Raw genomic sequence first — 11,512 nt, 5'->3', positions numbered from 1 at the left:
TTGAAATGCCTTTTCTCAAATATGGGAAGGAGGGAATGTGGATCCAGGATGGAAATCACGTAATCTTAGCCCTATAAACACTTGGAATTAAATCTAATGTCTCGGAGAGTTGGGACAGTTTGATTTAATATCTTCTTCCATCTCTTTGTATCTCATCTCTGATTTTGTGGTCCCAAATTGTTGTTGGAGGACTAGTGCTTCAGATTTCTTTGATCAATTATTTTTCTGCAAGGGTGTAGGAGAGAGAGAATTCAGGGGTGATCAAGATTCTTGGAGAAAGAGCACCACTTGGCCCTTTGGGGAAGTGACAATAAAGTCTGTGTGATCTCTTGAATATTTAATTTGAAGTTTCTCACCTTTTCCCTAGGTAAATATTCATGTGGATAGCCTAGAATTCAAGCTTTCCAATGCATCAAATGACACTCATTGGTGCCCATTTCGCCATATGTAGAGTATCAACGCCTGCAAATTACGTTGTGGGAAGGGCAACCAAAGGTTCTCTTTAACCTTAAATTTTATTTCTTGCCCTAAAAAGTCCTGAAAAATTCCTAAAAATCACATTAAAGTAATAGAACTAAATATGTATTTCATTTATTTAAAATAGTATTATCTTGTTTTCATTCATTGCAGTGATTATCCTCTTTAAAAAATACATAAAAATATAAAACTTAAAAATCACCTAAAATATACTCTCATTACCGGCTCCTTGTGAATTTAATGATGTGAAACGACGACGGGCGGGATCGATCGGCGCGTTTCACGTCACAGGGTTATGATGCGAATGTAAGGGATGTAAGCCAAATGATGAGAAAATACGAATGAGCAAATAAGGACTTGACGGATAGCGACGTCGGCCATACCGATCAACGAGAGAGGAGTGATCCTAAGATCAAACTCCCAATGACCCGCTGGACCTACTAGACGTCTACTAAGTGAGGGGCGTCTAACAGCCCTCGAGCGTTCGGTGTCCAAGTCGGATGACAATCCGTCTACCACAAGAATCCCTACGCTCGACAAAGTGGCTAGTCCTATCCGATGATGTTCGAGAATATCATGGTAGCAGACGCGATAGGGGAAGACGAGACTGTCGAAGATAATAATACTGGAGTTTATGGAGAGGAGACGAGACTGACCTTTGTATCGCTTAGTCCAAGGCGTCCAAGTCGTCGAGCGGATGCTTAGTGTCGGGTCGTGCGGACGAGTGTCGTTGACGAGGACGAAACCGGGTGTGGACGGTGCGGTCGTAACTACCAGCAGAGAGCTGAGTCCACGGGTGGCATGCAGCAAGAGTCAGAGCAGAGGGCGCACAAGGTGCGCGCTTGGCTGGCGCACGACGTAGTCGTGTGGGTGGGCAAGACAGCGAACCAAGTATCGTGGGAATAGTCATGTGGGTGGGGCAGAAAACCAAGTAATCGGTTATGGCGTAGAGGGTGGGAATCAAGAAATCAAGAAAGATGAGGGCGAGGGGAGGGCGAAGGGGAGGATGAAGGGGAATCAAGGAGATATGGTGAGATCAAGAAATCAAGAAATCAAGAATTCAAGAAATCAAGAAATCAAGAAATCAAGAAATCAAGGGGAAAGAAAGGTGGGCAATCAAGAAAGACAAGAGGAGGCGGTCAGGAATCAAGAAACGATGGGGAAAGGAGGGTGGGCGATCAAGAAAGGCAAGATGAGGCGGTTGGGATCAAGAAACGATGGGGGAAAGGAGGGTACACGATCATGAAAGGCAAGAGGGGGCGGTTGGGAATCAAGAAACGATGGGGAAAGGGGGGTGGGCGATCAAGAAAGGCAAGACGGGGCGGTTGGGAATCAAGAAACAATGGGGAAAGGGGGGTGGGCGATCAAGAAAGGCAAGACGAGGCGGTTGGATGAAGGAGAAGGGAGGGGTGGATGTAGAAGAAGAGGGGCAGGGTATCAAGAACCTGGCTGGCGTCGGGTTCTTGATGGTCGGGACAATGCTCCCTCGATGGAGCGGATTCCCAGCTTGGTCGCAGCGTCGATGACGTTCAGGAACCTCCAAGAATTCCCGGAGTGATCTCGACGGAGACTCTTCTCAGCCTTGAAGGACAGCGACTTCTTGGAAATATTTAACCTGTGCCGGAGTGATCTCGACGGCACGCTTCAGCACGATCCTCCCGGAGTGATCTCGACGGAAGAAACGTGGGCTCTACCCACGGAGTGATCTCGACGTGGGGTGGGGCTAGCCAAACCCCCTACACTATAACTACGATAGGGGGAAGATCAATTGCAACTCAATTTTCAACAATGATTTCCCAAATGTTCCTTGGGCATGCCATCCCCTTATATAGGGAGGATGGGTGCCAAGAGAACGTGGGAGAGGATGAACCATCGCAAGACGTGGTTCGGCCTCTCCTTACAAATTCAAATACAAACATGAAAATAAAAGGAAATGACGAAGGACGGGGCCTAACACTGGCCCAATCCATAAATCCAGAAATATAAGAAAACAAACATAAATGAAAATGCATACTTACCCGGAGTACTTAAACCCCGGGTGGCGAGCGTCGGCACGAGCTGCTCGACGTGGCTGTCGTCGTCCCGTCACGTCATCCTCAATCTGGCTCCTCGTCTTCGCGGTGTCATCCTCGAGATGGTCCTCCATCATTTAACCCTTACCCTATTCTAAGTAAGGAAACTTGTATAAATAATGTTTCATAAATCAGAGCCATAAAATGACTTAGTGAACCCAGATTTTGGTTTATCACCTACTAAGTTTGATTAAGTAGAGCCATCGAGTAGTACAAGGGACAGGCCCAAAAGTCGTCCCAGCCCAACCATCCAGCACTGACCAGGGTATATTTCAAACATATTCTTCAACCCAAGGTAAATAAAACACCTAAACCTAGAGAGAGAAGATTATTCTGTGAGCATATTCTTCAACCAAAGGTAAGTAAGATAATATCAGCTGTGGGAACATGATAGTCATAAGTTTGGCCATGAAATTCCAATAATAAACATATCCATAGACAATGATCTATGGAAAGAAGGGTGTTTCATGCATGATGGCAACTCCATTTTAATTTCTTTATTTAAATCATATTTACAATATGTGTGGATAAACCGTTTTTGATAAATCTAATCGAAAAGGGTTAGGTTTGCCTCATAACACTTATGATTATTCTTTCAGAATATGATCCTCCATTTTTCTCTTTTTCCCGATTGAAAAAAAGTGCCTCAGATTTAATTTCAGTTTCTGTGCCTTGTTTTCACATCTGCTGAAAAGGGTTAGTTCTGCTTCATTTTAATTTTTGCCATTTTTGCTTCTCACATAGTTGATGTTACTACTCTGCTTTCTGGTCTTTCATGTTCTCTATCTCCTTGTTTTATTAGATATTATGTGTGTAATTATCACTTTTTGTTATATTTCCATGCCTTGTTCATACATGCAAATAATTTTTGTTTCACTCTTTTTATCAGTAAATGAATATAATGTGCAATTTGAGTGGATTGTGTCATTTTCTGTGTCTCTCGTTATGTCAATTCCATTCTTAGTAATCTTATTTTATCTCAGTCTACATGTATAATTTTTAAAGTGATCTTTATGATCCAATCTGTCATGGATTGAAGAAAGACCTACTTCTTTGTTATGGTCTTATTCGTATCACGACTTATATGCCATTTAGTGCCTATTTTATCTGATAGTCTCGTCATTTCAGACATTATTACAAATAAGTAAATTGTTATCTTCTAGTACTCATCATTAAATGAAGGAATCTACAAGCTCCATTCTTAGACCTCACCTTTGCATGTATTTTAGATTTTCCCCTTATTTTTAATATCATTATCCTCATAAAGTTGGTTATAAAAACCTGACTATTCTTCCCAACTATGAATTACTGGGGCTTAATTCTACTCTTACAATTTCCCTTTTTCATTCCTCCAACGTGTTCTTCTTTCCTTCTTAAGTTCATTTTTCTCTTGCCTTAAATTTTACCCTTAAATTTCAACAACCCCATGACCCTCAAAGGATTAGACTTAACAACTGATCATTCTACAAGATCATGATGATTGAATTTCAACGGCTTTGCACTTTCCTATTAAAGCTTAATTTTTTTGGTGTACCTTTTTCTTGGATATATTCGGGTTTTGGTTCATCCTGCATCTCAATAAGTTCTTTTTCAATCAATTTATATTTCACCTTTTGCTGGTACAAACTGAAGTTGACCAAAATGCTCAATTGCTCAACATCATATCGAGAAACAATAGAAGTCGATGTATTGTAAGCTTTGTCACATCCAAACAAACAAATAGCTCCAATTCTACTAGTAGAAAATAAATACCGATTGAATTATATTTACACCTGACTGAATCTAGAAAATAATGGGGGGTTCTTCAAGAATCAATGTAAGGAGACTATCTATGATGTCAATGTCAGCATTGCCACATCCTCATGTCACTATTGTCAGGAGAAAACCCTTTACTCCAATGGAGACTGAGAGGAGGGAAGAGATAAGAGAGGGATAGACTCCTTGTTTTTCACTAACCTTCGAAATAAATCTCTTAAAACAACGCATGAAAAACAAGGAGAAGTAAGGCCCTTAAATAAACACGCCCCCCCCCCCTTGCAGTTGCTTAGGGGTACTTACACAGCCAAAACTCCTTGTCTCATCGCCGTGCCGAGGATAAACACACACAAAGCTTTCGGCATTGCCATCACCATCATCATTGTGACTGGATGATCCTACAAATAAGAACAGCCCGTTGCAGTTGCTAAGGGGTATTGGCACGGTCAAAACTCCTTGTATTGTCGTCGTGTCGAGGACAAACACTAGCAAAGCTTTCGGCATGTTCTTCATAATCTTCATCTTCATCGTCATCAGTATAGTGCAGGGATGCGGAAGGGATGGTTTTTTCTTACCAGGATCTTCATCCTGTCCTGTCCATCGTCCACATCCCTGACGATCCGGAACTATAGTTATCATGAACTAGATGATTCAAAACCTGCTGGTGTAATCCTCTATAGTGCAAAAATTTGCAATACCCACTTCCATGCTGATGGGATATCTTCATTTATTATACCCAAGATTTCATCTTTCTGCAAAAACATCAACTCAACATCCACACCTTTGAGCTGGGTAAGCAGAAGCGATGGCGATTCTCCCCCAGACAATCTACATCAACCCATCGAAGTCATCTCCCTCTACAAGAAGAACCCAATCCAATCCCATCTCCTCTTCTCTGGAGACTGAAAGAGGCGTAGAATTCGAGACTGGGGGCTCCTTCTTTCGTCGAGAGAGCTCAATCGGCCGCGACCTCGGCGTTCTCTCCGCTGTTCTCCATGGCCGAGCTCTCGGCAGCTCCGTCTCCGTTCTTGATGCAATGTGCGGCTGCGGGGTGCGATCTCTGCGCTATCTCAAACAAGCCCAAGCGGGTTTTGTTTGGGCAAACGACGCAGACGAGCAGCACAGAAAAACCATTCTCTCTAATCTTTCGAGGGCTGAGAATGGAAGAGAAATTGAAGAGAAGAAAAGATGGGTTGTCTCGCATGCTGATGCGAACAGGGTTTTGGCTGAGAGTTATTTGCATCGGAGATTCTTTGATTTGATCGACATTGATTCTTTTGGAAGTAATTCTGGGTTTATGAGGGCTGCTGTGGCCGCCGTGAAGGTTGGTGGCTTGCTGTATTTGACTTCCACTGATGGGTATACTTCTGGAGGGCACCGACCTCAGCAGTAAGTTCCTGGAGTTGCATTCTTGATTGTTCTGTAGTTTTTTTTTTCTTGTGTAATGGTAGAAAACTCTTGTTTTGTTCTTGTTCGCATCTGACAAATGGAACATACTTTACTGCAAAGACTGAATTTACGAAGATAAGCCCTTTTTTTTATTTTTGTGATTGCATCTCTTATTTCCATTCTGAATCTATTCAGTCTTTGCTGTAAAATATGTTCCATTTGTCAGATGCGAACAATAACACATCAAGAGTTTTCTACCATTACACAAGAAAAAAAACCACAGAACAATATTTTACAGCAAACACTGAATTTAGGAAGATAAGCTTTTTTTTTATATTTGTGATTGCATCTCTTAGTTCTATTCTGAATCTATTCTTTGAAATGAAAGAATGTTATATTATTTAAGTGTCTTTGGGGTTTGACCGATGATTCTTTGGTATTGGTTTGCATCCTTCGAATCCTCCAATTCTTGTGTGTCTGTCAGAATTTTAACTCTTTAGTTTTGCAAAAAAAATTTGGGCTCAACTTATGTTCCATGGATAACGGACCGGAATTATTTAATGCCCGATAGTTTCATCAATAATAAACTAATCCAATTTGAGTACTTAAATTATTTGTTACGTTCAAAAGTTTTTTCGTTTACTGCATGTTGTACATAGTTTTTTTGAAACTGAATGCCCCTATTATTTGCTGAGTATCTCAGATATTTTTTCCTCTAAAAAATCGAAAGATTGAGATTCTGGGAATGGGGTAGAAAAAAAGAAGTGCAATCTAGCTCGTACTTCTTAGTCCATCGATCATTTATCTGCATTTGTCTGGCAGACTATTCGTAACATTATTACGCAGAAATAGTTTTCAAAAAAAACTTATTACGCATAAATATTTAAGGGAAGTTGGACTATAAAACGCCAAAAGTTGCAGCATTCTTCCCTTTAACTTTTTTCTGATATTTTTAAATGTTCGATTAACCAGATCATACACTGGTTTATCATGGAAGTCTCTATTTAGTAAACGTTGAACTGACGCCTATCTGCATAAAATTTTAATGTTTTTTCGTGTAATATTCTTTCTTAAATTTAGGTCATTAGCTTCATACGGAGCGTATATTCGGCCAATGCCTTATTCCAATGAATTGGGTCTCAGAATGCTGATTGGTGGGGCTTTGCGAGAAGCTTCAGCTCTGGGCTTCCACCTCAAACCCCTCTTCTCTTATTATTCTTATCATGGGCCTGTTTTTAGAGTAATGCTCAGGTTGCTTCGTGGGAAGCTTCACAATCCTTGGTAATGTCTTTTTATAACTACCCATTTTTGTATTCTTTTGAAAAAATTCAAATGAAACTTTTTTTATTATTTTGAAGTGATTATAGATTCATCGGTTATTGCAATAAATGCGGTCATTCCCAGGCTTTTTCATGGGAGAAGATAGGGAACATATCTTGTCCATGCCGCCCTGGAGAGGTATTATATCTCATTGTTTCTCTCTAATCGTGTATCATACCTGGAATTAATGAGCTCATCATTCCATCCACCAATATTACAATCTTTACTAAACATATTTTTTTCCGTTTGTTTAACAATTTGAAATTTTCAGATCAACCGATCCATTGTTGTCTCCGGACCTCTGTGGACTGGGCCTCTTCATGATGGAAATTACCTTGGCGAAATGCTTGAATTGGCCAGTGAATTTGGGTGGACAGATTTGGAAGGTTTGTTGACTAGAATGATGCAAGAAAGTGACCCAAGATTGCCTTTTGGGTATATCAAACTTGACGAGGTTGGTCTGCCATCTTGCGGTTATCAATTTAAAAGATTCTTGGGATTATGAAATTTTCTCTAAGATGAATGTCTTGCATTTTTTATGCTATCCAGATTGCTTGCCGAGGGAAGATCGATACACCTCCATTGGGCCTCCTGATTGCCAGGCTACAGAAGGTAATTCTCTTGCAGGACAAGATAAGCCCTAAAACTTAAACCCTTTATCCTAAAACCCTAATTTATAGACTAAAACCTAAACCCTAAATAATTATGTGGAAAGTGTAGCCCAAACTATTTGTGGGCTGCTTCGAAGATTGTCCTAGACGACTATGTCTTGGATCTAGATAGAAATAGAAATAGAGTAAGGGAGAGAAAGACGAAACAAGAGCATACTATGTATCCCAAGCTTGAACTTTTCTTCTTCTGGGTTATGATGTATTCTCAAAAATCAACAAGAATCACTTAGTGCCAAAAGAGCTGGTTATCTCATGTTATCCCAAGTATTTTTTACAATATTGTGCCATGACATTTGTGTAATTTTTCTTCAGGAGGGATACGCAGCAAGCAGGTCACACATTAAATCTGCAGTATTAAAGACTGATTGCCCAATATCAACATGTATTGAAATCGCCAAGAAATTGCAGTGCAGCTAAAGGGGGAGCTCAAAATTTTCAGCTCAACCACACCATGTTTGCCTAACCTAATGTTGTCTCCGAAGTGCCATGAGGCTCTCTCATTTTTGATTGAGTGTATATATTTTTTGGTATGCAGATTTTTTATCGACATGGTTAACTCTCTTTCTCCCTGCTGGACCCATTATAACAAGCTTATAATAATTTAACTCTAGGAATTTGTTATGCAAGGAATCCAGTTTTCATTAAAATGTTAATGCTGATGTGCACATGATAAGTCAGGGTAAGAAGTATTGCTTCTTTAACTCAATGTCATTTGATTAAAAAGCAATTGGAAAAGCCTACCAGGAAAGAAATCACTGCGAGAATTCAGTAGATTGTGCAGCCTCTAGATAGAGGTTGTTGGACTATTGATGCCAGCAGCATAATGGAGTTTTCTTGTTGCAGTTTCATGAGGGAAACTGAGTGAGAGTGAAGACGAGATTGGAGAGGAAGCATACAAATCAATGGTGACATGTTGCTGTGGTATCCTTTCTAAAGAATGTGGTGAAACAAGTCTGGATTTTCAATATAAAACAGCAGGGAGATTCAGAGGAAACAGTTAAGCACTTCAAACCGTCCTGAATATCTGTTCAAATCATTACTATCATCAATAAGATACTGATAATAATGCATGATCGTGTCTTATTTAATCATTTACATTAGTCCTACATGCATACTATCAATTATTTAAGATCACAAATGTAAAACATACATCACCTATTGAGTCATAATCATATAATCAAGTATTTATGAATACCTATCTAAATTATTAATATATGAGACTGAGGCCACTTGATTTTCTAGAATCAAGTGGATTATTCGTTTAATTTTCTTAGAGTTTTATTGAAATGGATGATTTAGGTAAGTAAAAATATTCAATTGCAGATGCAAATGAGAGATAAGTACAAGCCTAATCCATGACCTGGATCAGAATAAGAGGCCAAATTTCAAGGAGGATAGTGCAACTTATCCCTCTTTGGAGATCGCATCAAAAGAGGCATGATTTGTGGAACTAAATTCATAATTCAATTTAGGAAGCTTTTTTCCTATTGGAGGAAAATAAAAACATGTATCAATGCTGGATTTCAAGACATCACCTCCCAAGTCCATAGAATTAGATCAAGGGTTGAGAACATTACTAATGGAAGTATATAGGACGGCCAAGCCAATAACAAATTTTAGATCTTGTTCCATGCGCAGAAATTCAATAGATTCATTATAGTGCATATGGGATGCTTATGATGAAGTCCATGAATACATGACTAGTATGGTGAATTACGATGAGATCATTATTATGATCACTACTCTAAATATTTATATTCAAATGATACTTGAGAAGGACCTCAAAGTATCCTGATAGAATATCATTGTAGTCCCACCCATATGACGAGTATTGTGAAACACATAGCCATTACTATGAAACTAAGGATAAATAATTGGTGGCCTTTAGCAAAACAAGTTCACTGAATTGGTATTTATGAATACCTCAATGGTATTGTACTATTTGTCAGTCAAATTGATTAACATCACTTTTGTGTTAGTGGTCCTTTGACTAGAGAGAAATCAAAGGGGTTTGGCGGACAGACGGCTATACTTTGATTATGGCCTAAACCTTCCTAGTTATGGAATTATAAACAACCTTGATTTGGGTGCAACATGAAGCTCACAAAGACAATTAAGTGGTAAAGATGGGATCATGTGACCTCGAAATAAAAGGAGAGAGCTCAAGGAAAATGAAGTCCTTGGGCAAGACAATGAAATATCATAGACGAGTTCTCAGCTGATTTCTAAATGCATTACTACTAAGCAGGATGATTGATTAGGGTTTTTGAATTGACCATACACAAAGTCATCCAAGGAGTGTCATGCAGAGGAGGTACTATAAATACATGGAAACCGATAATAGGTGATGGAAATATATGTGGCCGGCAAGCCAATCACACATTCTGCATCTCGTTCCATATTCATTAATAGAACATATTCATTATAGTGCACGTATGATGCTCATAATGAAGTCCATGAATACATGATCGGACTTAGTGAATTATGATGAGATCGTAATACAGAGATCACTAGTCTTTAAGCATGTGTTCTAAACATTCATATTCAAAGGATACGTGAGAAGGACATCAAAGTATCCGGATAGAATAGCACTATCTAGCCTCACTCATATGATGAGTATGGCCAGTCCCGTAGCCATTAGTGTGGCGACACTAAGGATAGATAGTGAGTGCTCTTTAGTGAAAGAGTTCACTGAATTGATCCGTACGAATCCCTGAATGGTATTATACCAAACTGTCCTTAGACCTGAGACACCAAAGATGTCTTGTGGACGGGCGGTTGCACTTTGGCTATGGCCAACGAGTCTCTAATCATGGGATTCTAGACGGTCTTAGTTCGGGTGCATCAAGAAGTACACGAAGGCGATTGAGCGGTCAAGATGGGATCGTCCACCCTCGGTATAAGAGGTGATAGCTCAAGGAAGACGATGCAATGAAGTCCTTGGCCAAGGCAGTGAAATATCGGAGAAGAGTTCTCCGATGATTTCCAAATGCTTAGTACTAACTCGGATGACCGATTAGGATTTGACAGTTGACCATACACTAAGTCATCCAAGGAGCGTCAAGTGGATGAGGGATTATACATACGCAGTAACCGATGATGAACAGGTTCCATGAGTGAGTCGATACACACTCCTTTGTATCTTCTAGGACACGAGGTGTAGCTTGGCACCCCACGTGTCGGAGTCTTGACCTATCGATTGGGTTAAATCAATCCAACGTTAATTAATCTATATGATGATATAGTTAATTAATTTGGAATGCCAATAAAGGTTATTGGGCCGCTGGAGTCGTTAACTAGACTGATACATGGGCCTAGAGGGTCACACGCAAATGGTCTTTTGGACGTTGGAAGATATACTTAAGTTTTGGGGGTTTTCATGAAAAATACCCACTTAGTATAAATAGGGGAAGGCCCTGAACGAAATTCACCCAGGCCAGAATTGTTCAAGGGCCTTTCCCCTTCTTCTCCACTCTCCCCACACCCCCTCTCCATCCCTGATGTGATCAGGATGACGTAACGACGTCGACGGAGAAAGAACGGGGATCGTCAACGAGAAGGAGGAGATCCGACGAGCCGAGGACCGCGTGGATACGTCTAGAGGCTGCACACTTGAGCAGCTCGACTCGTCTCACTCTGGGATCGAAGAAATCACGAATGAGATTCGTGCAAGGTACTTCATTTTAATGGTTTTTGTCGATGCCATTCGATTCGCAAAAAGACTTCCGCTGCGCATCGTTTTTTGTTCTGTTCATCCAAGTCAAGGCCCCTAGAACCCAACAATAGGAAGGTTCTACGAGTGAGTTAATTTACTCCTTTCTATCTTCT

General features: G+C 40.2%; 1 protein-coding gene across 2 annotated transcripts; it reads left to right on the top strand.

The window, feature by feature from the left end:
• Positions 1-4,773: 4,773 nt before the first annotated feature.
• Positions 4,774-8,231, top strand: LOC144707025 (N2,N2-dimethylguanosine tRNA methyltransferase). 2 transcript variants are annotated; one of them, XM_078580140.1, is made up of 6 exons: positions 4,774-5,693; positions 6,837-6,974; positions 7,052-7,151; positions 7,285-7,467; positions 7,563-7,625; positions 7,997-8,231. In XM_078580140.1, the coding sequence occupies exons 1-6, from the start codon at positions 5,110-5,112 to the stop codon at positions 8,099-8,101; spliced, it is 1,173 nt and encodes a 390-aa protein (XP_078436266.1). In that variant the 5' UTR covers positions 4,774-5,109; the 3' UTR covers positions 8,102-8,231. The 2 variants fall into 2 exon arrangements, with proteins under 2 accessions (XP_078436266.1, XP_078436265.1); XM_078580139.1 differs by having other exon boundaries at positions 4,778-5,693; positions 6,774-6,974.
• Positions 8,232-11,512: the final 3,281 nt, after the last annotated feature.

The sequence above is a fragment of the Wolffia australiana genome, chromosome 8 (genome assembly GCF_029677425.1).
Source record: "Wolffia australiana isolate 7733 chromosome 8, ASM2967742v1".
Lineage (NCBI taxonomy): Eukaryota > Viridiplantae > Streptophyta > Magnoliopsida > Alismatales > Araceae > Wolffia > Wolffia australiana.
Note: the sequence above shows the minus strand (reverse complement) of the source record. Positions and strands in the feature narration are given on the sequence as shown.